This window comes from Lissotriton helveticus, chromosome 6 (assembly GCF_964261635.1).
Source record: "Lissotriton helveticus chromosome 6, aLisHel1.1, whole genome shotgun sequence".
Lineage (NCBI taxonomy): Eukaryota > Metazoa > Chordata > Amphibia > Caudata > Salamandridae > Lissotriton > Lissotriton helveticus.
In genome coordinates this window covers 3,859,947-3,874,942 of record NC_136067.1, presented here as the reverse complement: position 1 = coordinate 3,874,942, position 14,996 = coordinate 3,859,947, and the positions used below count along the sequence as shown (strand labels likewise).

General features: G+C 53.8%; 1 protein-coding gene across 1 annotated transcript in view; it reads left to right on the top strand.

Annotated features, from left to right (window-relative positions):
* Positions 1–761: 761 nt before the first annotated feature.
* LOC144761554 (extracellular calcium-sensing receptor-like) overlaps positions 762–14,996 on the top strand; it is a 193,066-nt gene continuing 178,831 nt past the window's right edge. The window contains exons 1-2 of the mRNA XM_078646862.1: positions 762–772; positions 2,112–2,403. Coding sequence (XP_078502988.1) covers positions 762–772; positions 2,112–2,403 — 303 coding nt within the window. The remainder of the gene's footprint in view (positions 773–2,111; positions 2,404–14,996) is intronic.

Below are 14,996 nucleotides of genomic sequence, written 5' to 3'. Positions count from 1 at the left end.
GCTCCTTCCTGGAACGTTTTGGAGTGATCCGTCAGCGACGGACAAGAAAAAGGTGGAGGGGTCTTAAAACTTGTTTTTCCCATAGCAATTTTAGGAAGCATTTTAGCAAAAATGGCTAGAAAGAACTACACCTAATTTAGCAGAAAACGATATCTTTACTCAGAAAGCATGCTTTTTGTGATTTGGTGTAAATCCATTCACCTGTGTTTGAGAAATTAAGGTTCAAAAGTTGGTGATATCTGGGCAGATCCAAGTCAACCTATAGACAAGCTGCAACACCGACAGGAATGTTGCAGCTGCCATTTTGAGGGCTTGGGGAATCGGTCCCCATTTCCAGAGTTTAACAAAAAAGATATAAAGTACAAGGGGGCAGGGTGTGGCTACCCTACCCCTGGCCCTTGTGAGGGGAGGTGTTCCAGAAGAACCCCCTCGGGTCAAAATAAAAACAAAATGTGAAATGGCCCCCTGTTTGGTTCTGCGGCACTACCGCTGAGTCCCGTCCTACTGAAAAAAATGTGGGTTGGGTGTACATGGGTGGTTGGACATTTGTGGGGGTTGTCCAGCAACAGGGCATTCGTCAACTCCAAGCTGTGCCCACCCGAAGGCTATACAAGGTAGGCAGGGAGATGGCCACCCGCTGCTAGCCGGGTTTTGGCGCAGTACATGGCCGCACGCCTGGCTTGCTGCCAAAGCACCCACTGCGCAAGGCCGAAGGGGGGGGGGTGGGGGCTTGGCCTTGCATGCAAACCCACCTACTGCGCATGGTCAAAAGGTACGCTCAGTGAGGGAGCTGGGTAAATATGATCCAATAGCTGTCAATTCACTGAAAATAAAACAAACGTTAAAGTGACGTTATAATTAGAGAAGGTAATAGGATATTACCTTATGGGACAAAAAACTGAAATCCACTGGAAAAACCCCGAAATAAAGTGATGTTATAGTTAGGCCTAGAAAAACAGTTATTGTTTGAGCTAAGTATAACTTGCGCCCTGCTATGCACAGAGTGTGACCTCACATATTAGGTTACCTCTATGTTCAGTGGGTTATGCGTCATAGATTATCTGTAGTTTGAACGTGGTATCGGTAGTTGGTTACTTTTCTTTTTTTCTGCGTAGTTTTATACAGCGCAAACTTGACACGAAGGTTTCAGGTATCAGAGCGCTTTACATGAGCACCAGATGCATTACAGAAGGACACATTAATTTTTTTGTAGGCACAGGGAGATTGTGGGCCATATGTATCAAGCAAATTCGCATTCGCAAATGCAGAAATTCGCAGAATTTTGGCGTTTGCGAATGCGAATTTGCCAAATGGTATGTATTAAGTCAAATCTGGTGCAAAACAAGGAATCGCAAAATGTGTGATTCCTTATTTTGCAATTGCATTTAAGGAATCGCAAATTACCACCAACTTCAAGTTGGTGGTAATTTGCGAATTCCTTGAAAAATGCACATTTTTGCATTTTTCAAAGTGCCATGTGAAGCACATACATGCCCTTAGGGCATGTATGTGCGCCACATGTGCACCCATGCTTATTTCAGGGGTGCAACAGAGTGTCCTTTGTACACCCCTGCACCCTTGAAATTATTCTCAATTTGCAATTCTCAAATTGCGAATCGCAACTTGAGAATAACTTCCCATTCATTCCTATGGGCCTCCCAGCCCATAGAAATGAATGGGAAAGTATTCCTTAATTGCGATTCGCAATTTCCCAATCGCAATTAAGGAATACATAGAATTCGCAAAACAATTGCGAACTTGTACATACATCCCTATTTGTGATTCTGAAATAGCGATTTCTAAAAAATCGCTATTTCACAATCGCAAATCAGATTGATGATACATATGGCCCTATGTGATTTGCCCAGAATCACAGAATGTTGAGCGTCATTGCAGAGACGCAAACCTGGTTCCCCAGATTAGAGATCGACAGCCCTAGACGTTAGGCTACATCCTCTGCCCCACTTGTTGTTAGAGTTTGATACAAGTTGTAGGTTACCTCTGGACATGCATGATAGGTTAGCTGTTGAACTATTTGGGTATCAGTGGTGGTTGTATTACTGACAACCATACATGTTCTAAGGCCTTTGCTATTTTTCCTTTCTTCTCAGCTTCCACATTCGGTATTACCGGGATGTTCTGGCGATGGTTTATGCAGTTGAAGAAATCAACAACACCCCAGACCTGCTGCCGAACATCACCCTGGGCTTCCGCATCTTCGATTCCTGCATGTCGGAGGTCAAGGCGATCCATGGAGTTCTAACCCTGCTGTCCGGGACGTGGGATCCAACTCCTGGTTACAGTTGCCAGAGGCAGCCATTCGTGGCCGGTGTTGTTGGAGAGCTGATGTCATCTCTGTCGCTGCCCATGGCCAGGATTCTGGGAATCTATCACTTCCCCCAGGTGAGCAGATCATGTGTGGTTCAGGTATGAAAAACCTTGCTCATACAATGAAGAGGCCAGGGGGCACTGCATGATGTGCACAGAGAACAGTGCACAACTGTACAAGGTCCCAAGCAGATGTGCCGTCAGCTGGTCTGGGGTTAGGTGCTATCATTGTACGGTATCCACAGAGCTGCAGTGCACACGTCTGCAGGTCCCACCATGGTATCCCATGAGCTGGTCTGAGGGTAGGTTGCGTCATTGCACGGTATCCACAGAGCTGCAGTGCACACATCTACAGGTCCCATCGTGGTATCCATGAGCTGGTCTGGGGGTAGGTTGCGTCATTGCACTGTACCCACATAGCTGCAGTGCACACTTCTACACGTCCCACCGTGGTATCCCATGAGCTGGTCTGAGGGTAGGTGTTAGAAGGGGCGATCTCAGAGGGCCAGGTTGTACTCACCCAACCACCCCGGGACCCACCTCTCCCACAGATCTTGCCGAGTCTTATCGTGAGGTCCTCACCGGGGAGGACTTCGAGTCTAGGATCGTACACACTGAGCTCACACCACGCTTACGAACAGACACCACAACGTTGAATTTCAATGACAAGTTCTTTATATGCAGTAAAAAGAAGGAAGCACTCTTATGTACAGAAAGGATTGAGGAATCACAGAGTCTCTGAGGATTCGGGAAGAGGGAAGCGGGACAGTCTTTAGCCTTTGGGCCAGTACGATGCGTACCCTACGCACAGCTCTCAATCCTTGAGCCGGGGGATACGGGATGATGGTTGTACTGGCTGCTTCACTCACGTCGAGTCGGCTCGGGTCGTGATGGTGGTCTTGATGGTCCAGCCGGACCAGAGTACTCCTCGAGCCGCGACGAGGTCAGCAGGGCTCGGTCCGGAGAAAGTCTTGAGGAGCCGCGACAGCGTCAGCAGGGCTCAGGTGGTCGCTAGTTCAAGCTCGAGCCGCGATAGCGTCAGCAGGGCTCCGAGGTCTTAGAGAGGACGAGCCGCGACAGCGTCAGCAGGGCTCCGATGGTCTTAGAGAGGACGAGCCGCGACAGCATCAGCAGGGCTCCGATGGTTGCGAGTTCAGCTCGAGCCGCGACAGCGTCAGCAGGGCTCAGGTGGTTCAGTTCCGTGTTGCGAAGAGGGAGCCGCGACAGCGTCAGCAGGGCTCAAGGATGCGAGGTTGAGTTCGTCTCAGGGTCAGCCGCGATCAGATCAGCAGGCTTCAGGTCCAAGATACAACTGCCCGCTAGTTGTCGAGCGGGCCCAGATATAGTCCATTGGCCCTTTGATGTCCGGACCCTCGCAGGCGGAGGTCTTATGCCCTGGGGGCTGGTCGTTGGCGAGGTCCGGCGGTTGGCTCTTTGATCCTTTGATGATGGGTCCCAGATGCCAGCGGGTCTGGAGCCAGCACTGGGGGAGGCCAGAGGTGTGAACGAAACTGGCACACAGGGGAAGGCCAGAGGTGTGACAGATACCAGTCTCTGAGGGGAGGCCGGAGGTGCCATCGAAACTCCCTGGCTTATCTCACTTGGGGAGCCCTTTACCCCCCAGCCGGGACTGGCGCGCCTTTGGAGTCTGGGTTTCGCTGGGGCCGGGGTCACGCTAGGCCCAGGGAGACAGGGATCTCGGGAAGGGAAAATGGCTGCCGGGCCTTGTGGGGCATGCAATGGTTAGGCGCTCGGAGCCGGGAGTGGGACGGGATAGTCAGGCCTGGTCGTGGGTTACGAGGGTCGAGGCTTATCGGGAGTAGGACGACCAGGCTCGGGGGCAGGTTACGCTAACGGGGAGGCTGCGCAGGGGACTCAGGTGGCAGGCCTGCGCTCGCAGGGTGTGGAGGGACAGCAGCGGACCGCGCCACGAGGCCGGGTCCAACAGTAGGTTGCGTCATTGCAAGGTATCCACAGAGCTGCAGCGCACACGTCTGCAGGTCCCACCGTGGTATCCCATGAGCTGGTCTGGGGTTAGATGCGTCATTGCACGGTATCCACAGAGCTGCAGTGCACACGTCTACAGGTCCCACCGTGGTATCCCATGAGCTGGTCTGGGGTAGGTTGCGTCATTGCATGGTACCCACAGAGCTGCAGTGCACACGTCTACAGGTCCCACCGTGGTATCCCCTGAGCTGGTCTGGGGGTAGGTTGCGTCATTGCACTGTATCCACAGAGCTGCAGTGCACACATCTGCAGGTCCCACCGTGGTATTCCATGAGCTGGTCTCGGGTTAGGTTGCGTCATTGTACTGTACCCACAGAGCTGCAGTGCACACGTCTACAGGTCCCACCGTGGTATCCCATGAGCTGGTCTGGGGTAGGTTGCACTGATAATCAATAGGGTCCACCTCACGTAGGGTGAGTGTATATCCTGGTGTTAATGGAATACACCTTGTTTATTAAAATACCCCTCACACACCAAAAGGGCCCTTGGTGTCATGCTTCATCATCGGGGTCTTCCCGTCCCGCTGCGGGACGGGGCAGTGCTGAGACAAGCGACTACGCTGGAGCACCTTTAGATGGGGGTGCTATGTGAGTGTAGTGAGTGTCAGTGAGGTCAAAAGTGATACAAAAAGTGCTGTCGCAATGTGGTTTATCTGATCACTTGCCCCTGCAATAAAGAGTACGTTGGCATGACCAGTAGACCTGTCAAGATTCGTATGGGTGAGCATCGCAGCAATGTACGCTGCAACAAAACAACAACCAGAATGGCTGCACACTATGCCACTGTGGGGCACAGTATCCACGAACTTAAATGGACAGTGATTGAGGCCTTCCCAAATGAGAAAGATCTCTTATCTAAGGAACAACGCTGGGTGTACCGCCTTGGAACACACCAGACTGGCCTGAATGATGACATTCCTTGGTCTCAACTCCGCCCTTGATCCCCCTCTGAACCAAACCATTGTCACAAGAGTGACATAATTGTATCAGGCCCATATACTCCATGACCTAAAACGGCACCTCAGCTAGAAAACCTCTTATACTTGCCAACCTCCTTGTTAATTGTAATTACTCTTGTATGCACGCTAAGCCTAACTCCCAGTGAACGCCTATATGACCCAATAGTATTTGCCACACCCACCTTGACACGTGGCTTCTAGCGCCAAAGCCGCTGCACAACGGCTCCCACACGCGCATGCGCTGTGAATGTACCACTTCAGTCACTATGAGGAGGGCATTGCTGCGCATGCGCGCGAGCTTATGGTAGCGTTCCATTCTGCAGGTATACCTGGGTACCCGGGCGCAAGTCCTATTTAACTACGGGATCCAACCTTCACCGACGAGTCCGCACAATAAATATTTACCCACGTCACAAATAGAAAATTACCAGTCAGCAATGGCCGCCGCAATAACATGATTTGAGGCACTATCCACAGCGGCACACCGGGATCGTTAACTAAGCAATTAACCAATTACTCCACCACTTGTGAGCATATAAATACCCGCCCAACTCGCTCCTTCCACACACACGGGAGCCGCGGACGAAGGAGGAAGCATCGTCGTGCTGGGGGTTGAGTAAGTACGGCATAGCCGAACGAAGAGGTCTGTTTCAGAGCCTTTTCACTCTAGTTCACGAGGACCTCCAGAGGGGAACTTTGGAAAGGGAAACATCCTTTTGTGTTCTCTTCCTTTCTTTCAAGAGGGTTGTGAGGTCAGTGGGTCACTGATCCCATCCTGTGGCGCACACTCGTGTTCCTCTCGCAAAACAGAGGTTCCAAACAAATTTTCAATGGTAAAGTATGCTTTTATTCAGCAACACTGTTCATGATTGGCTTTTCATTTCAATAATGATCTTCATAACTTATTCCATTCTCAACAATTTGGCACTGTCCTTTATAAACATCCAATGCATTTCGGGGCTTGTCTGCCCCTTCATCAGGGAAAGGATACTGGAATAAAGTCAAATAAAACATAATGAGAATGGGGTAAACGGACGGTGTGGGGTGGGGTCTTCGTGCGATGGGAGCTAAGGCGTGGTGTTGGGGGGGGTTTTTCGTGTCGCGTTATGGGGTCACCTTAAAAGGTCCCGAGCCCGTGAGGAAGGTGAAGAGGTGTTCGGAATTATGCTTACGTGTGCCGGATCTCTAATACTTCATGAATCTGAAAGCAAAAAGTTATGCGTGTCACTGATTACGGTGTGCCATGGTTGGCTCTAATCTAAAATCCTGTTGTGCTGTTAGACAGCAGGTTTGTCGGAAAACTAACCTGGTCAGAAGTGGTTGGGGATCGTCGGTATTCTGTTCGTCAACGCCGGTCAGGACGGAGGCGTCTACTGCCGCGTTTGATCGCGTTTGGTCATAGCGTGTCCAGGACAGATAGCACGCCCACAACTCACCATGAGTATTTATGAGGAAATTGCAAAAAGCACTGAGGCTAGAGCCTCCACCTTTGCGTTTAAATCAGACGAAGCTGATCGAATCTATGCATTGATTAGGGAAGAAAACGCACAGGAAACCACCACCCGCTCCAAAGAGCAACACATAAGACAACTAATATACTTGAGCAAGAGACGCATTAACCAACAACTACATGCAAGCACTTTGGTTAAATACCACCGTAACCAACGTATACCTAGGGGCTTAAGGATTGCCCTTAAACCATCGCTTTGTAAAAATTCAAAGAAATTCCAGGAAAAGTGGTATGAAATCTTGAATAAATGCTCCCTGGATTTGATCCTTTTAATTATCGAAGAACTATCTGGAATATTGGACGAGTTGACCATTGAAATTACAGAAACAACCACAGAACTATCAAAAATGCTTTCCGAGGAAGATCTAAAAACCATACTTGAGGATATACAATCACAAATGGATAAACATACCAATGACATAAACGAACGTAAGATTCGGAAATATAAGAGGGATACCCTCAACTATAGACTCGGAGAGGTATATACATGGGCCGAAATTTATGCTCAGAAAAGAAGGAACAGACCTTACAACTCACAAACCCTCTTGTCTAGAGCTGGCTCATGGGGCATTAATTCCTCCCTCTAAAAAGTATGTATTTAGTATAGACTACATGCATGGCCTAACCTACCAATATGTGTCCCTTTTCTGTGTGTGTTTGACTGTATGTTTCAAACAGCGTCCAGCTGTTTCACAAATGAGTATTTCTCATAATCACCAATGATCCCAGTACCCTAGTCGGTATATATGTTTGTCTGTCTCTTTCTCCCTTACAGGTGACTCAGAGTCAAGCGCATTTGGGATCCGCGCAATTATAACCACTCACTCTTGTCTTTCAGGCATACTACATCAGCAATTCTGATAGTGGTAGGAACTGTGTAAATATAAAATATATAAAATATATAGCTACACACATTGATAAGAACTTTTCTTCACACTTAATTGTACGTACACTTTATTAGAATCTTTTTACTGTGGTGTAACACTAGTGAGTGCCAGGGGGATCTCCTCTCGGTCCTGACGAAGGGGCTCCACGCCCCGAAACATGTTGACCCACACAGGAGAAAAAGCCCATTAACCAGCTGTATTTCTCCGTCTCACACTTATTTTTAACAATACCAGCCAGTGTTTATTAAATATTTTTTCGTATCACTAGGCCAGGTATTTTTTAACAGCACTTTTTGTATCACTTTTGACCTCACTGACACTCACTACACTCACATAGCACCCCCATCTAAAGGTGCTCCAGCGTAGTCGCTTGTCGCAGCACTGCCCCGTCCCGCAGCGGGACGGGAAGACCCCGATGATGAAGCATGACACCAAGGGCCCTTTTGGTGTGTGAGGGGTATTTTAATAAACAAGGTGTATTCCATTAACACCAGGATATACACTCACCCTACGTGAGGTGGACCCTATTGATTATCAGTACTTCTGACAAGAGGAGGACGTGCCCACCTTGGTGCCTTCCAGCACCACCTCTTCACTCCCCCCTTTTGATTTTCCCTGGGGTAGGTTGCGTCATTGCACGTTACCCACAGAGCTGCAGTGCACACGTCTGAAGGTCCCACCGTGGTATCCCATGAGCTGGTCTGAGGGTAGGTTGCGTCATTGCAAGGTATCCACAGAGCTGCAGTGCACACTTCTACAGGTCCCACCATGGTATCCCATGAGCTGGTCTGAGGGTAGGTTGCGTCACTGCAAGGTATCCACAGAGCTGCAGTGCACATGTCTGCAGGTCCCACCGTGGTATCCCCTGAGCTGGTCTGGGGTAGGTTGCGTCATTACATGGTACCCACAGAGCTGCAGTGCACACGTCTGCAGGTCCCACCGTGGTATCCCATGAGCTGGTCTGGGGGTAGGTTGCGTCATTGCACTGTATCCACAGAGCTGCAGTGCACACATCTGCAGGTCCCACCGTTGTATCCCATGAGCTGGTCTCGGGTTAGGTTGCGTCATTGTACTGTACCCACTGAGCTGCAGTGCACACTTCTACAGGTCCCACCGTCGTATCCCATGAGCTGGTCTGGGATAGGTTGCGTCATTGCATGTTACCCTCATAGCTGCAGTGCACACTTCTACAGGTCCCACCGTCGTATCCTATGAGCTGGTCTGGGGGTAGGTTGCGTCATTGCACGTTACCCTCATAGCTGCAGTGCACACTTGTACAGGTCCCACCGTGGTATCCCCTGAGCTGGTCTGAGGGTAGGTTGCGTCACTGCAAGGTATCCACAGAGCTGCAGTGCACATGTCTGCAGGTCCCACCGTGGTATCCCCTGAGCTGGTCTGGGGTAGGTTGCGTCATTACATGGTACCCACAGAGCTGCAGTGCACACGTCTGCAGGTCCCACCGTGGTATCCCATGAGCTGGTCTGGGGGTAGGTTGCGTCATTGCACGGTATCCACAGAGCTGCAGCGCACACGTCTACAGGTCCCATGGTGGTATCTCATGAGCTGGTCTGTGGGGTAAGTTGTGCCATTGCACTGTATCCACAGAGCTGCAGTGCACACTTCTACAGGTCCCACCGTGGTATCCCATGAGCTGGTCTGGGGTAGGTTGCGTCATTGCACGTTACCCTCATAGCTGCAGTGCACATTTCTACAGGTCCCACTGTGGTATCCCATGAGCTGGTCTGGGGGTAGGTTGCCTCATTGCACGGTATCCACAGAGCTGCAGTGCACACTTCTACAGGTCCCACCGTTGTATCCCATGAGCTGGTCTCGGGTTAGGTTGCGTCATTGTACTGTACCCACTGAGCTGCAGTGCACACTTCTACAGGTCCCACCGTCGTATCCCATGAGCTGGTCTGGGATAGGTTGCGTCATTGCATGTTACCCTCATAGCTGCAGTGCACACGTCTACAGGTCCCACCGTGGTATCCTATGAGCTGGTCTGGGGGTAGGTTGCGTCATTGCACGTTACCCTCATAGCTGCAGTGCACACTTGTACAGGTCCCACCGTGGTATCCCCTGAGCTGGTCTGGGGTAGGTTGCGTCATTGCACGGTATCCACAGAGCTGCAGTGCACACGTCTGCAGGTCCCACCGTGGTATCCGATGAGCTGGTCTCGGGTTAGGTTACGTCATTGCACTGTGTCCCCAGAGCTTTAGTGCACACGTCTACAGGTCCCACCGTGGTATCCGATGAGCTGGTCTGGGGTAGGTTGCGTCATTGCACGTTACCCTCATAGCTGCAGTGCACACTTCTACAGGTCCCACCGTGGTATCCTATGAGCTGGTCTGGGGTTAGGTTGCGTCATTGTACTGTACCCACTGAGCTGCGGTGCACACTTCTACAGGTCCCACCGTGTTATCCAATGAGCTGGTCTGGAGTAGGTTGCGTCATTGCACGTTACCCTCATAGCTGCAGTGCACACTTCTACAGGTCCCACCGTGGTATCCCATGAGCTGGTCTGGGGGTAGGTTGCCTCATTGCACGGTATCTACAGAGCTGCAGTGCACACTTCTACAGGTCCCACCATGGTATCCCCTGCGCTGGTCTGGGGTAGGTTGCGTCATTGCACGGTATCGACAGAGCTACAGTGCACACTTCTACAGGTCCCATGGTGGTATCTCATGAGCTGGTCTGGGGGTAGGTTGCGTCATTGCACTTTATCCACAGAGCTGCAGTGCACACATCTGCAGGTCCCACCTTGTAATCCCATGAGCTGGTCTGGGGGTAGGTTGCGTCATTGCACGGTACCCTCAGAGCTGCAGTGCACACTTCTACAGGTCCCACCGTTGTATTCAATGAGCTGGTCTGGGTTTAGGTTGCGTCATTGCACGGTATCCACAGAGCTGCAGTGCACACTTCTACAGGTCCCATGGTGGTATCTCGTCAGCGGTTCTGGGGTAGGTTGCGTCATTGCACTGCATCCACAGAGCTGCAGTGCACACTTCTACAGGTCCCAAGGTGGTATCTCGTCAGCTGTTCTGGGGTAGGTGGCGTCATTGCACGGTTTCCTCATAGCTGCAGTGCACATGTCTACAGGTCCCACCATGGTATCCCATGAGCTGGTCTGGGGTAGGTTGCGTCATTGCACTGTACCCACAGAGCTGCAGTGCACACTTCTACAGGTCCCACCGTGGTATCCTGTTGGACCCGGCCTCGTGGCGTGGTCCTACCCCTCCCGCATGGCGGACCCTGGACGAGATCGGCCCTCCATCGACCCGCTGTCGCCCCTCCGGACACCACCCTCAACGAACTCTCGATGAGAGCCGCCCCTGGCAAACCCCGGCTCTCCCCCTCTGGAATCCGGCGAACCCGGTTCTCCCCAACTCTGGAGGTCCGGTCACCACCCCGGGCCACCCTCTCAGGCCCGACTCCATCTTGGGCCCACCACGTCCCGAGCACGTGGCCTCGGCCCGACGCCGGCCGCGGCCCCAGCGAAGCCCTGACATCGTGGCACCAAGATCAACCCAGGTGGTAAAGTGGCCACTTGACGGATCCCGGAGGAGAGGAGTTTCGATGGCCCTCCAGCCGTCCCCGGACGCCTGGTATCGATCGCCCTCCGGCCTCCCTGGGCGCTGGCTCCACCCCCCTGCTGGGTGTCTGGACACCTTCATCCCGGTCCCTCTGACCCCCAGGCGCAAGGGTCTGGACATCAAAGGACTCCAGACCTATATCTGGGCCAGCCCTGGATCAGGAAATCAGTTGTATCTGGGAGTCGAAGCCCTGCTGACCTCGTCGCGGCTGATCCTGATAAGAACTCTTGTGCCTGGAACCTGGAACCTCTGAGCCCTGCTGACGCTATCGCGGCTCCACTAAGTTGAACCATCCGCCGAGCCCTGCTGACGCTGTCGCGGCTCTGCCAAGCTGAACCATCCGCCGAGCCCTGCTGACGCTGGCGCGGCTCTACCAAGCTGAACCATCCGTCGAGCCCTGCTGACGCTGTCGCGGCTCTACCAAGCTGAACCATCCGCCGAGCCCTGCTGACGCTGTCGCGGCTCTACCAAGCTGAACCATCCGCCGAGCCCTGCTGACGCTGTCGCGGCTCTACCAAGCTGAACCATCCGCCGAGTCCTGCTGACGCTGTCGCGGCTCAATCAAGTTGAACCATCTTCGGAGCCCTGCTGACGCTGTCGCGGCTCCCGGCACCCCCCAGCTCGAGGATTGAGAGCTATGCGCAGGGTTTCCTAGTACCCGCTGGTACCAAGACTGTCCCGCTACCCCCTTCCCCGGACATTGAGACTTTGTTGGGATCCCACGATCCCCCTGTACATATTACTGCAGAACCTTGCCTTTATTCCTTATATAAAGACTCTTAAATTTACTCTTGTGTGGTGCCTCTCTGTAGTGGTGTGATTGCTCGGCTGTTACGATATTAGGAGAGGAGCCTCGCCAAAGAGGCCTCTCGACGGCACTCGGCCAATTCCATACGGAAAGGTGGGTTTCGGGGCGGCAGTCAGACATCTTCTGTCTCCCCTGGAATCGCCTTTCTAACATTGGTGGCAGGCGACGGGATCCAAGCCGACGCATATCGTACAGCGAACAACTCGCCCACTGCTAACAGAGACGACAGCAACCATGAGCGAGAAAGAAGCCGGAACGACCGCAGAGTTCCAGAAGGAACTACTGGAGGAGTACACACATAAAGAACTCAAACAGTTCTGCAAAAACTTAGGTATCGCTACCACCGGGCTAAGTACAAAAGAAGATTTTAAAGAAGCGCTGCAAACCTGGGTGGAGGCCCGAGAGACACCACCACCGACCGAAGGTGAACCGGTCCCAGACGTGTACCAGGGGACCTCAGCAGCCCCCGTAGAGGAAAGAAACACCAACAGAGACCCGGGCCTCTCCCACGAAGATGCCCGAGAACGAGAGAGAAGCCGGCTCCACGAGTTGGAGCTCGCCCGACTCCGGCTGGACGGAGAACTCCAGTTAGCGGAAAAGAAAATCGCCCTTGAGCAACTACGGCTGCAAGGAGACCTGGAGGAAAGACGGAGACAGAGCGAACTAGAAGAAAAGAAACTCACGTTCGAACACGAGCGTGGCCTCAAAGAGCTGGAGATCAGGGCCAAGAGCGAAGAAGCTGGCGCCGCGGTGCTCCGAAACCCCCCGCCTCCTGCCGACCCGAAGGTCCACATTCCCAAGGATGTCGTCAAAGAGTACCTCAAAAATGACGACATCCAGCAGTGGTTTAAGGCCTACGAAGTCGCCATGGCCGCGCACCGCATACCCCGAAAAGATTGGGGTGCCGGCCTATGGGGGAGATTCGTCAGCGAAGGAAGAGACACCCTGCTGGACCTGGCCGACGACGTGATGTCCTCCTATGATCACATGAAGGACGCCCTGCTCACCCGGTATGGACTCACCCCTGAGATGTACCGGCAAAGATTCAGAGACTGTAAAAAGATCCCCGGTACTACATGGGTGGAGTACGTGAACTTTTATAGCAGAGCGCTGGAAGGGTGGATAAAGGGCAGCAAAGTGACCACCTACGAGCAGCTGTTTGACCTCATCGTGTGGGAGCACCTCTCCAACAACTGCTTTGTCGAGCTCAGACAGCATCTACTCGACAGCAAGCTGACCGAGCCACGGAAACTCGCCGTCGAGGCCGATCGATGGGTGAGCACCCGGGTCCCCCGGACCCCGATAGGAGAGTCCGGACGGAACACGCAAGGGCACCCCCGCCAGCGAGGCGGCGGAGGAGGCCAGAACCGGAGCCGAGACTTCCCGCCTGCGCCGCCCCGGAGTTCACCCCGGGGGTCGCCCCAGAACAACACTTCACCGTCCCTGACCCGAAGAGGGCCCCCCCCCAGCACGACCGGGGCCCCGCCCGAACTTTACCTGCCACAGATGCCAGCGGCCAGGTCACTTCGCCAGTGACCCCCAGTGCCCAATGAACTAGCGCACCGGCGTTGCCGGACCTCCGACCCGCCAGATCGCTGCCGCAGCCCTGGGAGAAGGAGGGGAGGAAGAAGAAGAGGTCTACTACGAGGACCAGACCGAGTGGGAGCCGGCCGCCATGGCCCTAGTCTGTCTGGGCGAGAGAGACATGATTCCCCGGGCTCCACTCCCGAGCAACACCCAAAAGTACCGGCAGTGGGTCAACATTAATGGGCGCTGGACCGAAGCACTCCGTGACACGGGAGCCAGTGTGACAGCTGTCCGCTGCCACCTGGTGACCCCGGAACAGATCCTACCGAATGTGCGATGCCCCGGGCTGGCCGCCGACAATTCCGAGACCCTGTGCCAGATGGCCCGCATCCTCTTCGAGTGGGGAGGGGTGTCGGGCATGCTGAAGGTGACCGTCCGGGACGACGCCCCCGTGGACTGCCTCCTCGGAAACGATCTCGAGAGTTCCCCCTGGGCCCAAGTCGAGCGGCGAGAGCATCTAGGAATGATGGGACTACCAGAGTGGGTCTGCGCGACGACCCGATCCATGACTGCCCGGGCCCTGGCGGCACCCGAGGCCACCCCGACTGAAGAGCCAGAGTGGCCCGCGCCCCCACCGACCGCAGTCAATGAAGAATCCGAGCCCGAGCCCGAGCCATCGGAGCATGACCAAGAAGGCAGCGCCGAACTCAGCGACATCCCCGAACTAGCCCAATGGCGCCAAAAGGGTGGTCCCACCCGAGAACAATTCCGGCAGGAACAGAAGGCCTGCCCCTCCCCCGAGGGGACCCGACAGCAAGCCACCGCCCAAGCTGCCGGGGACACCTCGGGGTCCCACTGGGTCTACTGGGACCACTGCCTCCTATACAGTGAACAAAAAATTGCCGAGCTAGGGGCCAGCCGAGTGTTGGTGGTCCCCCTATGATTCAGAGACTTCCTCTTGAACCTGGCACACGACGTGCCCCTCGCCGGGCACCTGGGGCAGGACAAAACTTACAGCCGCCTGGTGACCCACTTCTACTGGCCCAAGATGCGCAGCGACGTGAGCAATCACTGCAGGTCCTGTCCGACCTGTCAAGCCTGCGGGAAGAGCGGGGGAAAAGCCAAGGCCCCGCTCCAACCCTTTCCCGTGGTGACAACCCCCTTCGAGCGAGTGGGGATCGATATTGTGGGGCCCCTGGACCCCCGCACCTCACAGGGACACCGCTTCATCCTCGTCCTGGTGGACCACGCCACCCGCTACCCCGAAGCCATCCCCCTCTGGACCATAACGGCCCCCGTGGTGGGCCGAGCACTAATGGGGATCTTCTCCCGAATGGGATTCCCCCGAGAGGTCGTGAGTGATCGGGGCACAAACTTT